This window comes from Sciurus vulgaris, assembly GCF_902686455.1.
Source record: "Sciurus vulgaris genome assembly, chromosome: 1".
Taxonomy (NCBI): domain Eukaryota; kingdom Metazoa; phylum Chordata; class Mammalia; order Rodentia; family Sciuridae; genus Sciurus; species Sciurus vulgaris.
The window spans coordinates 48,367,203-48,384,016 of record NC_136461.1 but is presented as its reverse complement, the minus strand read 5'-3'; the positions used below and the strand labels follow the sequence as shown (position 1 = coordinate 48,384,016).

Here is a 16,814-nt window from a genome sequence, read left to right as displayed (position 1 = left end):
TGTGTGTGCATGTGTGTTTGTGTGTTCTGCCTGTGCTCATTGGTTTGTGGATTTATGTGTACCTTATATGTGTACAGTATGGATTACACATAATAACTAAGAGGAAGTTGGTCAGGAATGCAAGATTACTATAACATCGAAAAAAATCAATCAATGTAATACATCATATTAATCCAACAAAGTACAAAAACCATATACCATCCTCCTGATCCAGAAAAAGAACATGTCAAAACCCTTTTATGATAACATCATGCAACAAACAAGAAGTAGAAGAAAATTACTTCAACCTGATCACCAAAAGAAAACAATAACAAAAAATTCACTGAAAATACAAACAAACAAACAAACAAAAAACCACAGCTATGTTATACACCACTGTGAAACTGAATGCTTTCCACCTAAAATCAGCATTGGGAGAGGATGTCTGCTCTTGTCACTTCTATTCAACATTACACTGGAAGTTCTGGTCAGTGCAATTAAGCAAGAAAAATAAGTATATAAACAAAAGGCATCTGGATTGCAAAGGAAGAAGTTAAACTATTTTTATTTACACATGTTCTGATTTTATGTATAGACAATCCTGAGAAAGCCACCAAAAAAGCTATGAGAACCAATAAGCAAAATTCAAGAAGGTTGAAAGATACAAGATCAATGTATGAAAATCAGTCATGTTTCTACAGAGTAGCAATAAAAAATCCAAATTAAAACTGATAAAACAATTTGACCAGTTAATAAAATGAATGAAATATTTAAGCCAGGCACAGTCACACATGCCTGTAATCCCAGCAACTTGGAAGTTTGAGGCAGGAGGATAGCAAGATTGAGGCTGGTCTGGGCAACATAGTGAGACCCTGCCTCAAAATAAAAAATTTAAAAAAAAAATAGGACTGGGGATATACTTCAGTGGTAAAATGTCCCTGGATTCAATCCCCAGTAAAACAGCAGCAGCAATAGGAAGGAAAAAAAACAAAAAAACAAAAAAAAAAACAGAAATATTTAAGAATAAATTTTTTAAAGTGTGATCTATAAACTGAAAACTAAAAAATGTTGAAAGATTGAAGATCTAGATAAGTTAAATGATATTCCACATTCATGGATACTGTGAAAATGGCAATATTTCTAAGTCTCAACTTTATAGGGATTCAAGCAATTCCTATAAAATTTTTACCTGCATTTGTTTTGTAGGAAATGCTAGGAACAAAAATAACGAAAACAACTTATTTAAAAAAAATACTGATGGACAAATTATATCTTCCAATTTCAAAACTTAACTATAAAACTATGATAATCATGACAGTGTGGAACTAGCATAAGACTACAAATACAGACCAATGATAGAGAATGGAAAGATCAAAAATAATCCCTTACATTTTGGTCAAATTTAAAACTTATTAGGAGACTTTATTTTTTTGAGAAGTTTTAGAAGTTGTATAGCAGTGTTTTAGAAAAGTGAGCAGAAAATACAGAGTTCCTATATAGTCTCTCACCTTCCCTCTACTCCACACTTCCCCATTATTAACATCTTGCATTAACTACTGTAGTAATTTGTTACTATGCTACCATTAACTAAAGACCATTGTTACATTTGTTTGTTCTTTCTGTTATACAGACTATGAGTACTCACAAATGTATGATTACATGTATACATCATTACATTATCATATTCAAATTATTGGTAAAAGGGTTACCATTTGTCTTATCAACAAATGGTCCTGGGACAATTGCATAGTAATACACAGAGGAGAGGATGAAGTTATTAATATACAGAATGAAGTGATATCATATATGTGCCTCAGACCATCTACAAAATGGATCACAGACTAAATAGAAGAGTTAATACTTTATAAAAATCTTAAAACACAGGGATAAATCTTTGTACCTCAGGTTACACAGTGGGTTCTCATGAGCACCACCCAAAATTTCAAACAACAAAAGAAAAAAACATAGTTGTGACATTCTCAAAATGAAAAACTTCTGCTGCAAACAACACCATCAAGAAAGTGAGAAAGCAACACATAAAGTGAAAAATATTTGCATATCATATATCTGACAAGGGACTTGCACCCAGAATATAAATAGAACTCTTAAAATTCAAAAACAAAAGAATAACCTATGTAAAACATGGGCAAAGGATCTGAAGAAACACTTTTTTTAAGAAATACAAATGGTCAGCAAGTACATAAAACATATAAAGGTGTTTAAAACTGTTATCTGTGGTCCTTGTTCAAAAGGAGTTAACTGAAAGTCTAGAGGTAGAAAATGTGCACAAAGACTTATGATTGTGACTTCATTATTCCCTGCGAAAAAACAAAGTCCAATTTTTTGTCTTCAATTTCTGTGTGTTTTCTATTTCTTTCATCAATTTCTTGTAATTTACATTGTAGAGGTCTTACCCTTCCCTTGATTAAACTTATTCTCAGGTGTTTTAATTATTTATTTTGTAGCTGTTATGAATAGAACTGCCATTATGATTTCCTTCTCAGCAATCTTGTTACTGTAGTATCAAAATGCAACTAATTTTTTTCTGTGGGGGGTGGTTTACTGGCAATTAAACTCAGAGGCATTTGACCACTGAGCCACATCCCTGGCCCTATTTTGTATTTTATTTAGAGACAGGGTCTCACTGAGTTGTTTAAAAGAAAACACAGGGGTAAATCTTTGTACCTCAGGTTAAGGCTGGCTTTGAAATTTCAATATTCCTGCCTCAGCCTCCCAAGATGCTGGTATTACAGGCATGCACCACCATGCAACTGATTTTTAAATTTTTTTATTTAGTTTTACAGACTGCATTTTGATTCATTGTACACAAATGGGGTACAACTTTTCATTCTATGGTTACACATGATGTGATTCACACCATTTGTGTAACCATACATGTACATAGGGTAATGATGTCCATCCCATTCCACTATCTTTTCTACTCCTGATCCTCCCCGCCTCATTTCCCTCTACACAAGCCAAAGTTCCTCCATTCTTCTCTTACCCCTCATACCCCCACCCCCACCCCCATTATGTATCATCATCCACTTATCAGAGAAAACATTCGGCCTTTGGTTTTTTGGGATTGGCTTATTTCACTTAGCAAGATATTCTCTAATTCCATCTATTTACCTGCAAATGCTATAATTTTATTCTGCTTTATGGCTGAATAATATTCCATTGTGTATATATACCACAGTTTCTTTATTCATCTATTGAAGGGCATCTAGGTTGGTTCCACAATCTAGCTATTATGCATTGGGATGCTATAAACATCGATGTGGCTGTGTTACTGTAGTATGCTGATTTTAAGTCCTTTGGGTATAAACTGAGGAGTGATTTTCATATGTTACTTTATGTCTTACAATTCCATCATATTTGTCAGTTATAGCATTCTTTCTATATAAAGAATCATGGAAATAATATTGTTACAATGTCCATTTTACCCAAAGTGATTTACAGATTCAGTGCAATTCTCTTCAAAATACCAGTAACATTCTTCACCACAGAATGGGAAAAACAATCCTAAAATTCATATAAAAGCACAAGAGACCCTGAATAACCAAAGTAATCTTGAACAAAAGAACAAAGCTGCAGGCATTATACTACTTGATTTCAAGACGTATTGTAACAAAACAGACACACAGGCTAATACAACAGAGATCCCCAAAATAAAACCAGGCATGTACAACCAACTGATCCTCAACAAACATGCCAAAAACATACGATGAAAAAAGGACACTCCATTCAATAAATAGTACTGGGAAAAGTGAATATCCACATGTAGAAGACTGAACTTTGACCTCATCCACTCTAAAAAACTCCACTGGAAAACTTCTAAAACTCATAAATGAATTCAGCATAGAAGCAGAATATAAAATCAACACTGATAAATCAATTGCATTCCTATACTCCAAATGGATCTTTTCAAAAAGAAATTTAAAAAACTATACCATTCACAATAGCCTAGAAACAAAAACAAAAAACAAAAAACAAAACAAAATCCTTGGGAATCAATCTAACAAAAGAGGTGAAGGACCTCTACAATGAAAACTATAGAACACTAAAGAAAGAAACTGAAGATGATCTTAGAATATGGAAAGACCTCCCGTGTTCTTGGATAGGCAGAATTAAAAGTTAAGATGGTTATACTACCAAAAGCGCTACACAGATTCAATGCAACATCCATCAAAATTCAAATGATGTCCTTCATAGAAATAGAAAAAGCAGTCATGAAATTTATTTGGAAAAATAAGAGGTCCAGAATAGCCAAAGCAATTCTTAATGAGAAAAGTGAAACAGGAGGCATCACAATACCAGACCTTAAATTATATATAGAGCTGTAGTAACAAAAATAGCATGGTATTGTCACCAAAACAGACCCAAGACCAATGGAACAGAATAGAAGAGACAGAGACAAAACCACATAAATACAATTATCTCATACTAGACCAAAGGTGTCAAAACCATAAAATGGAGAAAAGACAGCTTCTTCAACAAATGGTGCTGGGAAAACTGGAAATCCATATGTAGCAGAATAAGATTTAACCCCTATCTCTCACACTGCAAAATCTCAACTCATAGCAGATCATAGTCCTAGGAGTTAGATCAGAAACTCTGCACCTGTTAGAAGAAAATGTATGGTCAATATTCCAATGTATCAGCTCAGGAAATGACTTCCTTAACAAGACTCCTAGAGCACAAGAAGTAAAATAAAAAATCAATATATGGTATGGCATCAAATTAAAAGGTTCTTCATAGCAAAGGAAATAATCAAGAGCAGGAAAAGAGAGAGTCACAGAATGGAAGAAAATCTTTGTTACCCGCACCTCAGATAGGGTGTTAATATACAAGCTGTACAAAGAACTCCAAAAACTTCATACCTTAAAAACCCCAAATAACCCAATCAATAAATGAGCAAAGGAACTGGATACTCCTCAAAAGAAAAAACATGAATAGTCAACAAATATATGAAAAAATGTTTAACATCATTAGCAATTAGAGAAAGGTAAATTAAAACTACCCTAAGATTTCATCTCATTCCAGTCAAAATGGAAAATATCAAGAATACAAGGAACAATTAATGTTAGTGAGGATGTGGGTAAAAGGGTACACTCATACAATTGGTGAGACTGCAAACTGGTGCAACCACTTTGGAAAACAGTATGGAGATTCTTCAAAAAACTAGGAATGAAACCACCATTTGACACAGTTTTCCCACTCCTCGGTATACATCCAAAGAATTTAAATCAGCATTTTACAGTGACTCAGCCAGATTGATATTTATAACAGTACAATTCACAATAGCTAAGCTACAGAATCAACCTAGGTGCCCTTCAACAGATGAATGGATTTAAAAAAGTGTGATAGGTATACACAATGGAGATCACTCTTTTTAATGAGTAGAATGATTTTATGATATTAGCTGGCAAATGTGGATAGATATGGAGACTATCATGCTAAGTAAAAATAAGCCAATCCCCAAAACCAAAGTTTGAATGTTTTATCAGATATGTGGAAGCTAACCCACAATAAAGACTGGGGTGGGGGGAGAACAGAAGTTCAGTGGAGCAGACAAAGGGGAATGAAGGGAAAGGGAGGGGATAGGAAAAGGAAAGATAGTGGAATGAATCTGACATAACTTTGCTGAATACATACATATATGAATACACACATACATATATATATGTGGTACATATATGAATATACCACATTGAAAGACCTAAATATAAGATTTGAAACTAAGAAATTATTTTAAGAAAACATACAGGAAATACTTCAAGATGTTGACATAAGCAAAGATTTTCTGGATATATAATCCCCAAAGTACTGGAATCAAAGACAAAATAGACAAATGCAAATACAGCAAACCAAAAGCTTTTACATAGCTAATGAAACAATCAAGAGTGAAGAGACAACCTACCGAATGGAAGAAAATATTTACCAAGTATTCATGTGACAAAGAATTAATATCCAGAATGTATAAGGAATTCAAAACACTTAACAAAAAAAGAAATAATCCAATTACAGAGTAGGCAAATGCTCTGACTAGACATTTCTCAAAAGAAGAAATATACATTAAACAATACATTAAAAAATACTCAACAGCATTAGTCATGAAGGAGATAAAAATAAAAACTACAATGCTTACCCAGTTAGAATGGTTATTATCAAAAAAAGAAAAAAAAACAAGAAAAAGAAAAAAATGTGAGGATATGGAGAAAAAGGAACTCACACTTTTGTTGGGAATGTAAACTGAGTACAGCATTATGGAGAATAGTATGGAGGTTCCTCAAAAAAACTAAAAATAGACATAATATGTGATCTAGCTATCTCACTTCATATCCAAAGGTAATGAACAAACACACCAAAGAGATACTTGCATATTCATGTTTAATGTGGCACTATTTATAACAGCTAAGATATGGAATCAATTATGTCCCCATCACAAGATGAATGGTTTTAAAAAAATGTGGAATATTATTCAGCCATAAAGATGAATGTTATTTGCAGCAAAATGGATGGAAGTGAAGGCCTTTTTGTTAGGAAAAATAAGCCAGGTAGAAAGACAAGTACCACATGTTCTCTCTCATATGTAGTAGTTATAATAGTAGGTTAGAATGTACAATATTAATCAGGATAATTCTTTTTAATCAGGATAATTTTGAGGAGTATATTAAAAAAGGCTCAATTTGATGAGTGCACATTACACACACGTTGAAATGTCACACTGAACCCAGTAATCTATGTACATTTTGTAACTGTTACTCAAAAATAAAATGCATTAAAAATTGAATGTACAGAGAAACAACATGTATCCCATTTGTTTACAATAAAAAAACCATACTAAAAGGCTAATAAAATTGAAATATTTGAAAAAAAATTGAATGAAGTGAAATCATTTTTACAAGATTTGTCTATATATATATACAATTTCAATTTCAAGAAAGATAGAACCAGTAGGTATTATTACCATCCTAAGAAGAGCAAGGGTAGTTAAAAAGCTATAAGAAGAATAACATATTCATATCAAATATATTTATGATTACCTCTTTTTCCTTAAGTAGAGCTTCATGTTTTTCTTCAAGTCGCTTCATTTCAAATGCTAGCGTATCTGCCCTTTTGGATTCTGAGGAAAGTTTAACATGAAGGTCCTGAACCTTTTGTCAGAAATCAAGGAAGAAACAAGAGTATAAAATATTCATAGTGTTTTGGAGTAAGTGAAAAAAAAAACTGATTAAAAATAAAATATATGTATTAAAATTATAGGCTAAGTATTTTAAAAATAGTAAATATTAAAGACTAGCCTTCTATACTAATGTTTGTCTAGGTTATTTGATAAATATCAGAATAGAATATTTTAGGTTACAGCTGCATTCTCTACCATCCTCTAAGCAGTTGTCAATAAATATTAGAAATGCTAATAAACCATTAAATCTCAAAAACAAAACACATAAGCAAAAACCAAGCTTGGAAGGCAATAAGAAGGTGAAGGACCTGGAGAATTCAACTCTGTTGTCAACCTTGATATTAAAATTACACATAGAAGAAATTCATCAGGATAAGTTCACAGCTTATTATACACAATGCTTATTTATCTTCTATATCATTCTTAAAGGATGAAATGGAATAACAAATTTGAACTCTTTCAATATTATCAAAATTAAGATATTAACTAAAAATTAAGATATTTTCTTACCTGCCTTTTGTATGTTTCTAATTGTGTACGTGCTGCATTTGCCTTCTTTAATTCTTCTTCTAAGCTGACTGTATTATGCATATACATCATGTTTGTTTCCTGTAAAGTTTTCACCTGCTTCCGAAGGTCATTTAGGTCTTGTAGTTTCTGACGATATATCTCAACTGTTGACTCCAGTTTATTTGCTTTATCAGAGGTAGCCCTGAAATAATAAAGAACAAGTATTATTGTGTAAAAAGTAACACATACACAGAGCAATTTTATTCTGGTTTTAAAAATGAATCTTCCAAGCTATAACTAAGACTTGGGCCTAAAACCATTTAACGTTCAACCTTTTTGTTATAAAGGTATAAAAGATGAAAATGCTTCAAATGTGACACACAAAGTTACCACCAAACTGTTTTTAGCCCAATGTAAAGCAAACAAACAAAAAAGGGCTTTGTGCACACAGTTAAACAAGTCTGAATTATCTAGCTTATAGAAAAATCTTGCTTTGCATATTTAAGTAAGCATCATTTTATTCTAAGTATTTAAAAAACTTAGGAAGCTAAATCAATTTATAAATTTGTCTGGCAAAGCACTTTCCTTGGAATTGCACTTAGCTGATAACTAGGCTGTAACGAAGATAAATAAACCAAATCAACTCACTAACACTTGGTCAAAATTAATGGTTATAAAGATTTTGTTTCAAATGGTTATTAAGAGCTACAAAAAACAAATAGCTAATTAAGAAAATTTAATAGATAATATTTAATAGATAATATTAATTAGCTATTAATTTTATTAATAGCTAATTAATAAAATTTAATGGATAGCCTGTTCGCTGGGTAACATTTCATAGGCAAAAGTCAAATACAGATATTTATTATAAAATATTGCCCAAGACAATCCTTGAAATAAATGTTAGGCTTCATTTCTATGTTTATCTATATTTTATCAAATACAAAAATATAAATTGTGAGAAAATATTTCCTTACAAAATATTTTCTCAAAATAAAATAATGGGTACCAGTTTAAGCTAAATGGATCATTTACAAAATCTTCAGAGAAAGGTCTCATTTTGGGTTTATGGGTGCTAATGTGCAACTGTCCAAAAAGAGTGGAACATTATTTTTCAAATGCAATTCTAACAAGCATAAGGGAAGCAAAGACTAGAAACATGGATAAAAAGTGATCAATATTTTGTACACAGGAAAACCCTAAGAATTTCTGATTAAAGTATGGAATACACACAATAGCTAATAACTTAGAATTAACACAAATATATTTAGGCATGCCATACCTAAGAACATCTATTTCATCCTTTAGGGCTCTTGTTTCTTCAGCAAGACTAGTCAATTCATCATTTCTATGCTGAAATTCAATTAATTGCTTTTCAAGTTCTTCACAGTGAACACGGTAATCATCTTTTGCAGCTTCAAGTCTTGCATAAAGAAAATAAATTATTATTTGTAATATAATCATCTATAATATTTTATAAATATTTACAATTTCCATCATTTGTCTTCCTACTGAGACATGACTTTAGCATAACATACTTATATTACACATTCAAAACAGGAAAGACTGAAGGAATAAGGTTTTATGGCTCTTAATTTTGCAATAGGCATGAAAAGAAAGTTTAATGTTCTGATTTTTCATTTGTACTTCTGAAACATGTGCCTATTAATCTCTAGTTCTGTTTTTAAAAAATAGAGATAACATGTAAAGAGGTCAAATATTAACTCTGAGGAGACTGCAATAAATTAATGACAATGTATCTGGAAAACTTTGTAATATGAGAAACTAACAAAGTGCTCAAAGAAAGGCCACAATCACCAGTTGAAATGCTTCTCATTGACCAAATCTAGGAAAATTTGAGCTTCAAAATAAATGACAGTAATAGATTTACAGTCCTTTGAAGAAGAGTTCATTTGCAGATACAATGCATAATCCTGGACTGAATTTCAAAGCAGGAGTAAAAAAATTTATAAGGAACATTGAAACAATTGATGGAATTTGAATGCAGTCTGTGGATTAGTATAATAAAGTTTAATCAGTGATAAATTTCCTATACTGTGGTTTATAAAAGGATGTCCTGGTTTTAGGAAATACACACTGAAATAGAGGCACGTCTCCAACTTAGTGTCAACCGATTCAGAAAAATATGCATATGAATAGAGAAACTGCTAAAGCAAATAGAGAAAACTATAAAACTCCCAACTATAAAACACTGTAAAAGTAAAGGAATTCCTTGTAATATTCTTGCAATCTTTTTTTGCAAGTTTGAAAGGGTATTAAAAAAAATGTATGGTAAAATAAGAATGGTTGCCTTCAAGATCCCATGGTACAAAACTCAGTGGTAAGCACACAAGCAGTAATCAGTGTTTATCAGAGGTAAGAACTCTATTTTTTTAAAAATACTTTTTTGGTTGTAGATGGACACGATACCTTTATTTATTTACTTTTAAGTGGTGATGAGGTTTAAACCTAGTGCCTCATGTGTGCTAGGTGAGCACTCTACCACTGAGCTACAGCCCCAGCCCAGAACTCTATTTTTAAAAGTAGTAATATAAATGTTCAAGTAAGAAGCATTTAAGATTTACATTTTCTTCATTGGTTGTCAGATTTTTTCTCTTCTGTAAGAAACTCCCTATTTCTTCCAGGTTTCATTATTCACTCTCTTGAACTCCCAATGGCTTGTTTACGGCCTTCATTTGTCTTGTATCTTTGAATTGTTTCACATATCCTATTTGCTTATTTGGACAAGAAGTTCAGTAAGGGAGGAAACACTTGGTATTTTTAGTAGCTTAATCAGTGTCCTAAACATGCTTAAAAGACTAATAATTAGTTGATATTATTTTATAACAACTAGTTTAATGAAAAGAACTCTATAAAATAATGTCTACTAAAAATGCTACCTGAAGTTCTCTTCCTGTAACTGTTCTAGTTGTAACTGTGCATGAAAATACTTTTTTGCAACCATTGTATTTGGATCATCAAAAGAGCCATCCAACTGGTCAAGTTTTTCATTCATCATCTCATTCTCAGAAACCAGTGAACTCTTCTCATCTTGAAGAGCAGTCACCTACAAAACAAATACACAAATATAAGCAGTAATAACAAAAAAAAAAAAATCTCACAGAATTGGGAGTTCTTGATTCTAATTCTGACACGGTCACGAAACAGCTTGGTCAACCAGATTAGATGATTTCTAAGAATACTTCCAACTCTGAAATTCTGTCTAGGAAGTTTGGGAAAAACAAAGAAGTCAAATTAATACACATATGCAGTAAACAGTAAGGATGCTTTTAAAACATACCTGAGTTTTGGGAATAAAATGTTTCTAAATTTCTAAAGTTTCATATATGAATTCAACTTCAAAACATTAATTGGTCCCTCTTTTAGGTCAAACCTAACTTTCAAAATGCTCTCACCTGGGGGATTCAAGATGGTGGACTAGAGGGTGGCTGCGTTTCGTGTTGCTCCAGGACTCAGGACTCAAGAAGAGGAGATATTGAGAGACTTGGGACCAACTCAAAGCAGCCGGGTGAGTCTCTCCCATTGGGGAGGCGTCCCGGACAGGGCGGTAGCCCAAACGCAGGGAACTTTGTGAAGTAGAGCTGCCCGGCGAGACACCCCTCCCCCCCGCTGGAGCAGTGAAAGTGGACAACTGGGAGCATCGGAGAGGTGGCTGCTCAGCACAGCGCTGGGACTCAGCGCAACCCACCCTGGCTCCGGGAGGCTGCCCAAAGGAGAGAGTGCGCAGTGAGCTGTTTGGACTGAAAGCGACCACCCCTGAACACAGGGGGCTGCCCAGAGGAGGAGAAATACGGGCTCGGCACGTCGCTTGGACTTGGAGCAGCTGCGCCAGGGCTCCGGGTGGCTATCCGGAGGAGCAGCGTGGTGAGTGGTTTGGACCCAGAGCATCTGCTCCTAAATACAGGGGCGTTGTCTGGAGAAGGAGGAGGAGTGCGGCGGGGTGCTTGGGCTCCAAGTGACTGCACCAGGGCTACGGGTGGCAGTCAGGACGAGGAGGTGCACAGTGAGTTCATGGGACTTGTGATGAACGCACCAGATCTCTGGGTGACTGCCTGGTGGAGAAGGAGGTGCGTGGTGGGTCACTTGGAGTTAGAGCGACCGCACGGAACACCAGGTGGCTGCCGGAGGAAAAGGCGTGTGCGGGTCACTGGGACTCGGAGCGATTGTAAGGGGTTCCAGGTGGCTGCTCAGAGGAGGAGCTGCATAGCCAGGCGATTAAGTGAAGAGCAGGGTCCCAGGGCCTAGGTGGCTTCTTGGTGGAAGAGCCGCACAGACAAACTGAGGGGCGAAGCGAAGGCTCCAGGACTGCGGGCAGCTTCTCTGAGGAGAGGCAGCCTAAGGAGATTCGTCTGCGAAGGGCGAGGCTTCCAGGCCCAGGAGGTAGGTCCGGGTCCCTGGGAACATTGCAGAAGAAGGCTGCCCGGCCCAGGCAGTAGTTGTGAATTGAACGGAACCTCTAGGAGGGGAACTGACCAGCGAGACCTCCCCACCAGGTGAGTCCTCCCTGCCGGGTGAGGTTCTCCCAAACGGACTGTAAAACCAGAGACACAGGCCCAAACTCGCCTTGCATCAGCCCACATCCTACTTCCCCTTTGGATGACCATTCGTCAGCAAGTGAATGTACCTCTGCCCACTAGCAGGGAATATACCCCACCGGAAGGCCACCACCCCTAGGGAGTCAGCTTCCTTGTGGAGCACCACATTATCAACTTCCTCCAAGACTTCAGGCTACTGAAGGCTAAGAGGGGATATACTAGAAATCTTCAGGGATATTATAAGTCAATAGAGGAAATCTGCAATATCACAGCGGTCAACTGATACCTGAACAATATGAAAAAACAAGGAAAGAAAATGCTGCAAACAAATCTAGATGTTACATCAATGAAACGCAACGACAGCATGGCAGAAGAAATGACAGGGAGTTCAGAATGTACATAATTAAAATGATCAGGGAAGCAAATGACGAGATGCAAGAACAAATGCAGGCACTGAATGATCACACCAATCGACAGTTAAAAGAACAAATACAGGAAGCAAAAGATCATTTCAATAAAGAGTTAGAGATATTGAAAAAAAACCAAACAGAAATCCTTGAAATGAAGGAAACAATAAACCAAATTAAGAACTCCATAGAAAGCATAACCAATAGGATAGAACACCTGGAAGACAGAACCTCAGATATGGAAGACAAAATATTTAACCTTGAAAACAAAGTGGACCAAACAGAGAAGATGGTAAGAAATCATGAACAGAATCTCCAAGAACTATGGGATATCATGAAAAGGCCAAATTTAAGAATTATTGGGATTGAGGAAGGCTTAGAGAAACAGACCAAAGGAATGAACAATCTATTCAATGAAAGACTATCAGAAAATTTCCCAAATCTGAAGAATGAAATGGAAGATCAAGTACAAGAGGCTTATAGGACTCCAAATATACAAATTTACAACAGACCCACACCAAGGCACATTATAATGAAAATACTTAACATACAATATAAGACAGAATTTTAAAGGCCGCAAGAGAGAGGAATCAAATTACATTCAGGGGGAAACCAATACGGATATCAGCAGATTTTTCAATCCAGACCCTAAAAGCTAGAAGGGCCTGGAACAACAGTTTTCAAGCCCTGAAAGAAAATGGATGCCAACCAAGAATCTTATACCCAGCAAAACTTACCTTCAAATTTGATGATGAAATAAAATCCTTCCAAGATAAACAAAAGCTAAAAGAATTTACAAAAAGAAAGCCAGCATTACAGAATATTCTCAGCAAAATATTCCACGAGGAAGAGATGAAAAACAAAGAAGCAAATCAGCAATGGGAGGAACTATCCTTAAGGAATTGTCAAATAAAGGAAGAACCAAGTCGTGTCAAAATAAATAAATAAAAAAATAAATAAAATGAACCAAATGACCGGGAATACTAGTCATATCTCAATAATAACCCTGAATATTAATGGCCTGAACTCATCAATCAAAAGACATAGACTGGCAGATTGGATCAAAAAGAAAGATCCAACAATATGTTGCCTGCAAGAGACTCACCTCATAGAAAGAGATACCCATAGACTAAAGGTGAAAGGATGGGGGAAAACATACCATGCACATGGACTCAGCAAAAAAGCTGGGGTATCCATCCTCATTTCAGATAATGTGGACTTCAAGTCAAAGTTAGTCAGAAGGGACAAAGAAGGACATTACATATTGCTTAAGGGAACCATAAATCAGGAAGACATAACAATCATAAACATCTATGCCCCAAACAGTGGCTTATCCATGTATGTCAAATAAATCCTTCTCAATTTCAGAAACCAAATAGACCATAACACAATAATACTAGGTGATTTTAACACACCTCTCTCACCACTGGACAGATCTTCCAAACAAAAATTGAACAAAGAAACCATAGATCTCAATAACACAATCAATAATTTAGACTTATCGGACATTTATAGAATATACCATCCAACCAAGAGCGAATACACTTTCTTCTCAGCAGCACATGGATCCTTCTCTAAAATAGACCATATATAATGCCACAAAGGTAATGTAAGCAAATACAAGAAGATAGAGACACTACCTTGTATTCTATCAGATCATAATGGATTGAAATTAGAAATAAATGAAAGAGTAAAATACAGGAGCTACTCCAACACCTGGAGATTAAACAATATGCTATTACATGATGAATGGATAACAGAAGATATTAGGAAGGAAATTAAAAAATTCTTAGAGGTAAATGAGAACAAAGAAACATCATATCAAAATCTTTGGGACACTATGAAAGCAGTACTTAGAGGAAAATTTATTTCATGGAGCGCATTCAATAAAAGAAGTAAAAATCAACAAATCAATGACCTAACACTACAGCTCAAAGCCCTAGAAAAAGAACAGACCAACACCAAAAGTAGTAGAAGACAGGAAATAGTTAAACTCAGAGCTGAAATCAACGAAATTGAAACAAAAGAAAAAATACAAAAAATTGACAAAATAAGTTGGTTCTTTGAAAAAATAAACAAAATTGATAAACCCTTAGCCACTCTTAGCAAAGAGAAGACGAGAGAAAACCCAAATCACTAAAATTCAGAATGAACAAGGAAATATCACAACAGACACGAGTGAAACACAAAACATAATTAGAAGCTATTTTGAAAATCTATATTCCAACAAAATAGAAAATTTCGAAGACATCAACAGGTTTCTAGAGACATATGAATTGCCTAAATTGAACGAGGAAGACATGCACAATTTAAATAGAACAATTTCAAGTAATGAAGTAGAAGAGGTCATCAAAAGCCTACCAACAAAGAAAAGTCCAGGACCAGATGGGTTCTCAGCCGAGTTCTACAAAACCTTTAAAGAAGAGCTCATTCCAATACTTCTCCAAGTATTCCATGAAATAGAAGAGGAGGGAACCCTCCCAAACTCATTCTATGAAGCCAATATTACCCTGATACCCAAACCAGACAGAGACAAATCGAGGAAAGAAAATTTCAGACCGATATCATTAATGAACATTGATGCAAAAATTCTCAATAAAATTTTAGCAAATCGCATACAGAAATATATTAAAAAGATAGTGCACCACGATCAAGTGGGTTTTATCCCAGGGATGCAAGGTTGGTTCAACATCCGGAAATCAATAAATGTAATTCACCATATCAATAGACTTAACGTCAAGAATCACATGATTATTTCAATAGATGCAGAAAAAGCATTTGATAAAATACAGCACCCTTCATGCTCAAAACACTAGAAAAAATAGGGATAGTGGGAACATTCCTTAACATTATAAAGGCCATCTATGCTAAGCCCATGGCTAATATCATTTTAAATGGTAAAAAACTGAAAGCATTCCCCCTAAAAACTGGAACAAGACAGGGATGCCCTCTTTCACCACTCCTATTCAATATCGTTCTTGAGACTCTAGCCAGAGCAATCAGACAGACCAAGGAAATTTAAGGAATACGAATAGGAAAAGAAAAACTCAAACTATCCCTATTTGAGGATGATATGATTATATACTTAGAGGAACCAGGAAATTCCACCAGAAAACTTTTAGAACTCATAAGTGAATTCAGTAAAGAAGGAGGTTACAAGATCAATGCTCATAAATCCAATGCATTTTTATACATAAGTGATAAATCCTCAGAAAGAGAAATTATGAAAACTACCCCATTCACAATAGCATCAAAAAAATAAAATAAAATACTTGGGAATCAATCTCTCAAAAGAGGTGAAAGACCTCTACAATGAGAACTACAGAACACTAAAGAAAGAAATTAAAGAAAACCTTAGAAGATGGAAAGATCTCCCGTGTTCTTGGACAGGCTGAATTAATATTGTCAAAATGGCCATACTACCAATAGTGCTATACAGATTCAATGCAATTCCAATTAAAATCCCAATGATGTACCTTACAGAAATAGAGCAAGCAATCATGAAATTCATCTGGAAGAATAAGAAACCCAGAATAGCTAAAGCAATCCTTCGCAGGAAAAATGAAGCAGGGGGTATCGCAATACCCGAACTTCAACTTTATTACAAAGCAATAGTAACAAAGACGGCATGGTATTGGTACCAAAATAGACAGGTAGACCAATGGTACAGAATAGAGGACACGGACACAAACCCAAATAAATACAACTTTCTAATACTAGACAAAGGTGCTAAAAATATGCAATGGAGAAAAGATAGCCTCTTCAACAAATGGTGCTGGGAGAATTGGAAATCCATATGCAACAGAATGAAACTAAACCCATATCTCTCACCCTGCACAAAACTCAACTCAAAATGGATTAAGGACCTTGGAATCAGACCAGAGACCCTGCAGATTATAGAAGAAAAAGTAGGTCCCGATCTTCAACATGTCGGCCTAGGACCAGACTTCCTCAACAGGACTCCCATAGCACAAGAAATAAAAGCAAGAATCAATAACTGGGATAGATTCAAACTAAAAAGCTTTCTCTCAGCAAAGGAAACTATCAGTAATGTGAAGAAAGAGCCTACAGAGTGGGAGAAAATCTTTGCCAATCATACTTCAGATAGAGCACTAATCTCCAGAATCTATAAAGACCTCAAAAAACTCTACACCAAGAATACAAATAATCCAA

At 34.9% G+C, this 16,814-nt stretch overlaps 1 protein-coding gene across 2 annotated transcripts in view; it reads right to left on the bottom strand.

Annotated features, from left to right (window-relative positions):
* The window catches only part of HOOK1 (hook microtubule tethering protein 1), a 71,413-nt gene that overhangs the window by 20,736 nt on the left and 33,863 nt on the right, over window positions 1-16,814 (bottom strand). For both annotated transcript variants that reach the window (XM_079103754.1, XM_079103753.1), the window contains 4 exons: window positions 10,579-10,745; window positions 8,961-9,101; window positions 7,679-7,880; window positions 7,029-7,139 (listed from right to left, as the gene is read on the bottom strand). In XM_079103754.1, the coding sequence (XP_078959880.1) occupies window positions 7,029-7,139; window positions 7,679-7,880; window positions 8,961-9,101; window positions 10,579-10,745 (621 nt within the window). The remainder of the gene's footprint in view (window positions 1-7,028; window positions 7,140-7,678; window positions 7,881-8,960; window positions 9,102-10,578; window positions 10,746-16,814) is intronic.